General features: G+C 53.4%; 1 protein-coding gene across 1 annotated transcript in view; it reads left to right on the top strand.

The window, feature by feature from the left end:
• Positions 1–4,784: 4,784 nt before the first annotated feature.
• LOC104401586 (suppressor APC domain-containing protein 2-like) overlaps positions 4,785–6,483 on the top strand; it is a gene marked incomplete at its 5' end in the record, with an annotated part of 5,501 nt that continues 3,802 nt past the window's right edge. The window contains one exon of the mRNA XM_010009207.1: positions 4,785–4,918. Coding sequence (XP_010007509.1) covers positions 4,785–4,918 — 134 coding nt within the window. The remainder of the gene's footprint in view (positions 4,919–6,483) is intronic.

The following is a 6,483-nucleotide window of genomic DNA, read 5'->3' as shown; positions in this document are numbered from 1 at the left end:
GAGCATCGCCCCGGACCCGCGCGCCGGGTGCCGAACTCCTCAGAAGTTACCGATGATTCTGACCTGGGCTCCAGTGCTATTCCGCCTGCCTCGGGTTCGTGCTTACCTTTGCACCCCTCCTCACACGGGCCTGTCTGTTTATAGCAGTGACAAGAAGAATTAAGGGCTTTACCGTAACGTGTCCGCAGTTGTCTCTGGCACAGAGGCTGTCGATGACCTTTTGGTGCTGTCATCTCGGAGTGTTGCTGCACCCAGGGGTCTCGTCAGCGAGAGCCTCGGTCCTGGAGCAGCTGTGAGCTTGGGTGGGTGCTGTGCCCTCGTACACTGAGTTCACCATTTCATCTGTGTTTTGGACCAAAAAAATATGAAAGCCTGATCCAGCTTTTTTGTTTGGATAATTCCGCAGCACTAATTGCAAGAATAAATAATTAAGTGATAATTAAATGGGAAAGCAGCATCAGGGAGATCATAGAATCACAGACTGGTTTGGGTTGGAAGGGACCTTCAAAAGTCCTCTAGTCCAACGGCCCTGCAGTGAGCAGGGACATCTTCAACTACATCAGGTTGCTCAGAACTACATCCAGCCTGGCCTGGAATGTCTCCACGGATGGGGCGTCCACTACCTCACTGGGAAACCTGGGCCAGTGTTTCACCATCCTCATTGTAAAGAATTTCTTCCTCACGTCCAGCCTGAAGCTCCCTCTTGTAGTTTAAAACCATCACCCCTCATCCTGTTGCAACAGGCCCTGCTAAAAAGTCTCTCCCCATCTTTCTTGTAGGCCCCTTTAAAGTACTGAAAGGCCACAATAAGGTCTCCCCTTATTGTGCTTTGCTCTGTCTCAGTGGTGTCTGGGTGGCAAGGCTCTGTCTGCAGAGCTCACCAGGAGGTCCCTGTGCTGGTTCTGCCACTCCCAGTAGGACCTGACCCTGGCAAGGGGGAGGTGATTTCACTGGCATCTTGGTTTGTTGCTAGTCAGTAGGAGATGTTATAAGGAAACCAGACTTCTGGGTTCATCTGGTGTAGGTAATAATTCTTTATCTAGATAGAATCATGGAACCCCAGACTGGTTTGTGTTGGGAGGGACCTTAAAGCTCATCCAGTTCCAACCCCCGCTGCAGCAGGGACACCTTCCACTAGAGCAGGTTGCTCCAAGCCCCTGTGTCCAACCTGGCCTTGAACACTGCCAGGGATGGGGCAGCCACAGCTTCTCTGGGCACCCTGTGCCAGCGCCTCAGCACCCTCCCAGGGAAGAGCTTCTGCCCAGGAGCTCATCTCAATCTCCCCTCTAGCAGGTTAAAGCCATTCCCCCTTGTCCTGTCCCTGCATGCCCATGATTTGTGAAGTGCTTTGAGATCTACAGACACGAAGTGCTGTGTGAGGAGCTGGTGTTTGTTATTTCAATGCTAGAGTACAATGACTGCCTCAGCCTTGGGAAAGTTAGGTTGATTTGCCTTCACTTCTCACCTGCTCACACCCAGTCCCTTCTGCTGGGTGGAGAAGGCACTTTTAACTGTGGCTGAGGTTCTCTACTTTCCATTTTGCCTCCAGACTAATCACTGGAACTTCATCTAGGGCAGTATTATTCAGCAGGCTGGTTCTCCTGTTGTCAACAGAATAAATCTGGAAAAACCTGAACAAAAATCCTGCTTGGTAAATAAACAGCAAATGGAAAGCTCTGCCCTAGAAGGGAATGAGCAGACCATTACAGCAACTTCATGGTTGCTGAGGATCTTTCCACTATAAGCTGATGTTATACTGATGTCTGGAGCCTGCAGGCAGGGTTTGTACTGCAGCCCTTGCTGCCAGCTTCCTGCAGTGCAGGGCCCTATTCTGACAGAAGGCCAGAATCTCACTTTGATTCAGCAGCTTAGCAAACATCATAACTCTCAGTTATTCTGTTTCTTTTAGCTCTGGATCCTGCACAGCTGCCCAGTGCTCCCTCCTACTGTGCGGGGTTTCCCAAGGTGTGGATGAATGTTCTCCTCACCAGGCTGTGAGGTTGAGTGCTGCCATGGCACGACACAGCTCTTCCTCACTGTGGAGAAATGTGCTGGGTGCTGAGAGCTGCCTGTGGATCAAGGAAGACCTGCCTCCATTAAGATTTGGGCTTTAGTCTGCTCTGAGCCTTCAGCTGCATGAGGTAGTTTCTGTAAGAACCCAACCAAGGGCAGTGAGATGGTGGATCAGTGCTCATCAACTAGAAGGAGTATGAAGAAACTCTTCCTGCCTGTGTTTTGGTGGAAGGAGGTGCTCACAGGATGCCACCTGAGCTCTGTTTTGTGGTTCAGGGGCATCTGCCTGCACCAGAGGTGATTTAGATGGAATCATGGCAAGATGGCAGAGGTTGGGATTGTCATCAACCCAGCAGTGCTGGGGCAGCCCATGAACCACTGCTGTCCACCAGCCATGGTCCCTGGAGAGCCAACAGCATCTGCTGGGATGGTGAGGCTGATACTGGAGAAGTCGCTATGCAGGAAAGTCACCATGATGGCTTCCTTACTAGTGGTGGCCTCTCACAGCAGCATCTAGTTGTCTTGGTGTTGGGTTCTTTACTGTTGTGGTTCCATTGTGAGCTGAGACCTGGGTAAGTTCAGATACAGATCAGGATGTGCCTTGCCTAGGATGTCTGTGGTGGCCTGGGCACTGTTGCCTCCTCCCTACACAGCATTTGCCTTTGCTGCTGGGGTGGCCTGTCTCTGTCAGCTGCCTGGAGAGTTGGTGGCCCTGGCAGGCAGGAGGAGATGGTTTGTAGGGAGCAGTTACTGTCCATTGCAAGGACAGGTATGTAAATGTGTAAATGACTGTGAGGTGTCTGCTCGGTCCTGGCCACTTGCTCTGGCTGGGGAATGCTAGGCCTGTGCCCTGCAGGAGCAGAGAGGCCATATCTTGTGGCAGAATCTCATCCTCCTCTGGTGAGCTGGAACCTCTCTTTGCTGAAGAAGAAATTATCTCAACTCATTAGCAGGGGTTCTGTTTTAGCCACTACATTGTCAGCTCAGGTACACAGAGCTCAGTTGTTTGACCAGGGAGCACCTTCTTATCACAGGTTCAGCTCAGCTCAACCTGGCACTTCCAATTAACAGCCATGAAAAATTTTCAACGTGTTTCCCAAAGGTGTTCCTGGCTTTGCTTTGCAATTCTGCTACTGAAGCTACCTCTAGTTTTGGGGCTGTTCCTCAGCTTCCCAAACAGGATGTGCTGCAGATCTGCTAGGAAAATGTGTGTGGTTGCACTGGTCTTGCCAGGTAGATGTGGGTGTGTGAAACCAAAAAAACAGATGAATGGGTGATATCAAAGACTTTGTGTTTATTGACATGCAGGAGTCCTGTCTATGCCAGAGCTCTTCCTAGTAGGAGAAGCAGGATGCCATGGTGAACCAGAGGAGGATTTTTCCCATGCTACAGTAGCTTCTTTCCCCAGTGACACAACATGACATGCTGAGCAGGGTGCTTGTGTATTGTGGCCTGCTACCCCCAAGCCTGAACCCAGCTCCTCTTTCTGAAACTAGCAGTACAGGCAGCCCCAGTATTGTGCAGTTCTCCCAGATCTCATTGCCTTCAAGGTGAAGGAGAGTGGTTCCTGTGGCCAATGCTGTCCTTTCCTGCTCCATATCCCTTTTGCATTGTGTCCATGTGGTGAACTGAGGAGCCCTGTGGAGCTGTGGGTGCCAGCCCGGACAATGCTACATGCCGTGTCCTGGCACCTGCAGGCCTTCATACCAGTGCAGAAGGGAACATGCTGGACCTCTGCCTGGCAGCACTGGTGCTTGGGAGCTGGCACGTGTGAGAAGATGTGGCGATGGGTGAGCGTGCCTGGGAGATAGGTGTGCAGTAGTCCTGAGGAGCAGACGTGTTCCCTGGCTGTCTGTGCCTGCTGTCGCTTGCCTGCCTCCCTGCTGCTCTTGTGTCATGGCCAGGCTGGGAAAGAGACTCCCGAGGAGAGGTGTCTGCAGCAGCAAGGGCTGGATACAAGACAGGTTCTGCCTGGAACTGGCACAGAGGGAGGTGCAGCGCTCGCTGCCTGGGCATGTCAGGATCGTGCTGACTGCTCCGTGGCTGCCCTGATGCCACGGCTCAGGGCCGTGCTTGGCCAGAACCAGGCTCTGAGCTGGTCTGGCCATGCCACAGGGCTTTGTTCCTGGTGAGTTCACCAGGGTGGGTAGTGTGGGGCGGGCGGCAGGTGCCCAGCCAATACCAGCTTGGCCAAACAGGCAGCACAGGCAGGAGGGGTCTGACTTAGCTTGAAAGGTGCCAGTATGAACTTAACCTGCAGAAAGGCCATGCTTGTCTTTGCACCAACATTATGTGTTTGTAAGAGATCAGTCTTTTTCAGGGTGGGATGCTAGGATTTGAATAACATTTTGGAAAATCTACAGCCTGATTTACTCAATGGTTAGGCCACAGGCACAGGGTTTGTGGGAAGAATGTCTGCATGGCCAAGCCCATCACCAAGCAGGAGATGCCTTCAGGAGTCGGGTTCCTGGCAGTCTTTGCCACTGAGTGGGAGCCAGGGGTCCCATGAGGACAGGACAAGGGTAGCCAGTGTCACTAATGGTTTAATTGCCTGTGCAGGGGCTTGAAACAGCATTGCCTGGAAGCTGCCTGCCTTTTGCACATGACCAAGGTGTGTTGCTAACCTGATACAGCCAAGTAAGTTGCTGCTGAAGCCTGCCCTGCCTGCAGGCAAGCACCTGGGCTGGTGCTTTGCTCAGCTGCTCTTTGCCATGTCTGCAAGACCATGCTGCAGATAGCAGCTGGTGGCCTTATGCTTTCCTCTGTTGCAGGTGGTGATGCTAAGGCTGCTGGGCAGTCCCAGGGAGACAGTGGCCATCCAGGGGCTGGGGATGCTCGGCGGCATCAGAGGACACATGCAGAACACCGGAGACACACCATCACCAATGGCGTGGACTTCAGCGTGGTAAGGGGACAGTCCTGCCACAGGCTCCAGTGAAGGGGCCCTTGGTCATATTATAGAATCCCAGACTGGTTTGGATTGAAGGGACCTTAAAGCTCATCCAGTTCCAACCCCCTGCCACAGGCAGGGACACCTTCCACTAGAGCAGGTTGCTCCAAGCCCCTGTGTCCAACCTGGCCTTGAACACTGCCAGGGATGGGGCAGCCACAGCTTCTCTGGGCACCCTGTGCCAGTGCCTCACCTCCCTCAAAGACCTTGGGGAAGTCCTGGTCCCTGTGGAAAGGTGGATCACAGGGGTCCCTCACCACTGACAACAACTCTGTTTGGGCTGTGGCTCACCACTGCCAATCCTGCATGTGTGAACTGTGGCATGTTGGGCAGATCCTGGTATTCTACATACAAAGCTCTGTCGATGTACTTGGAGGTCCTGCTGTTACTTCTGAGGTGCTTTCCATCCTGAATCGTGCCAGACAGGTCAGAGGCATGTGTTCCCCTGCCTTCTGGAGTGAGGTCAGCCCATGGAGCCAGCATTTGACTGCACAGGTGCCTTCCAGTGGGCAAAATCCTAGGAGGGGAAAGGAAAACAATTAAGTGTAGGAGCAGGTGGGTCCCCAGGCCCCTCAAGCACTCAGTGGAGGTCAGGTGTGCTCTGTCCTAGCAAGTGGTGGTGCTGGGCTGGGTCTCCCACCACATGTGTTCTGAAGGTTGAGGCTCAAGCATGCTGGTCCTCTTGGCTCCTGAGAGGCTTTTTGCCAGTAATGGAGACAAATCAGCATTGAATTTAGCTGGGCAGCCCAGGATGGAGGGATCTGCTTTCCTCACCATGCCTATGTGGAGAGGCTTGGATCAGGTTCCCTGGATGAAGGTATCTGCACTGCTCTGAATTGGGATAGAGGAGCTGCCTGGGCATGCTGCCCACAAGCTCAAGCTAATTTTTCCTGGGATGAGAGCCAGGACCCAGCCTGCAGGATGAGTGACTGGTGGGATGAGCTCTGGCTGGTGTCGGAGCTGCTGCTGACTGTCACCTCTGCACTTCCACTCTTTGCACCCTGGTGTCACCCTGAGCCCAGTGGGGCTGACCAGTGGCTTGGGCAGCATTGGTTACAGCCTGGCCTGGCCTTGTGGGACATAACATGCTGTGGAGCCTGGCCTGGGGAGAAGGGGCTTGAGCACACACATGGTTTGCTGTGCCTGCAGCCATGCAAAGGGTTGGGGTGCTCTTGGCCTGAGGGGGTGTCTAATGAGAGGTCCTGGCAAGGAGTTGTGTAGGGGGGTGTGTGTGTCTGGGATGGGAGTCTGGTTCTCAAGGTTTTGGTGGCTGGAAGTTGCTGATTTGGATAGTGGAAGGTCCCTCCTTTACCTGGAACGGCTTTTCCCTGTTAGTGCAGCTCCAGGCTGGAGCCCATCACTGCCACGAGCTCTGGCTTTCCTGTTTTCCCAGGCTGTTGGGGGAGCAGTGGGAGAAAGTGCCTTTCTTTCCTTCCTCCCTATGCTGGAGGATGTTGGGCTCCAGAAGACACAAGGCTCTCAGCTGTGATTAGGCTGATTTGTCTAGTGCCTGATGGGGG

Source organism: Nestor notabilis, unplaced genomic scaffold (assembly GCF_000696875.1).
Source record: "Nestor notabilis isolate BGI_N333 unplaced genomic scaffold, ASM69687v1 scaffold21062, whole genome shotgun sequence".
Taxonomy (NCBI): domain Eukaryota; kingdom Metazoa; phylum Chordata; class Aves; order Psittaciformes; family Psittacidae; genus Nestor; species Nestor notabilis.
The sequence above is the reverse complement of the archived record's forward strand: the minus strand, read 5'-3'. Positions and strand labels throughout refer to the sequence as shown.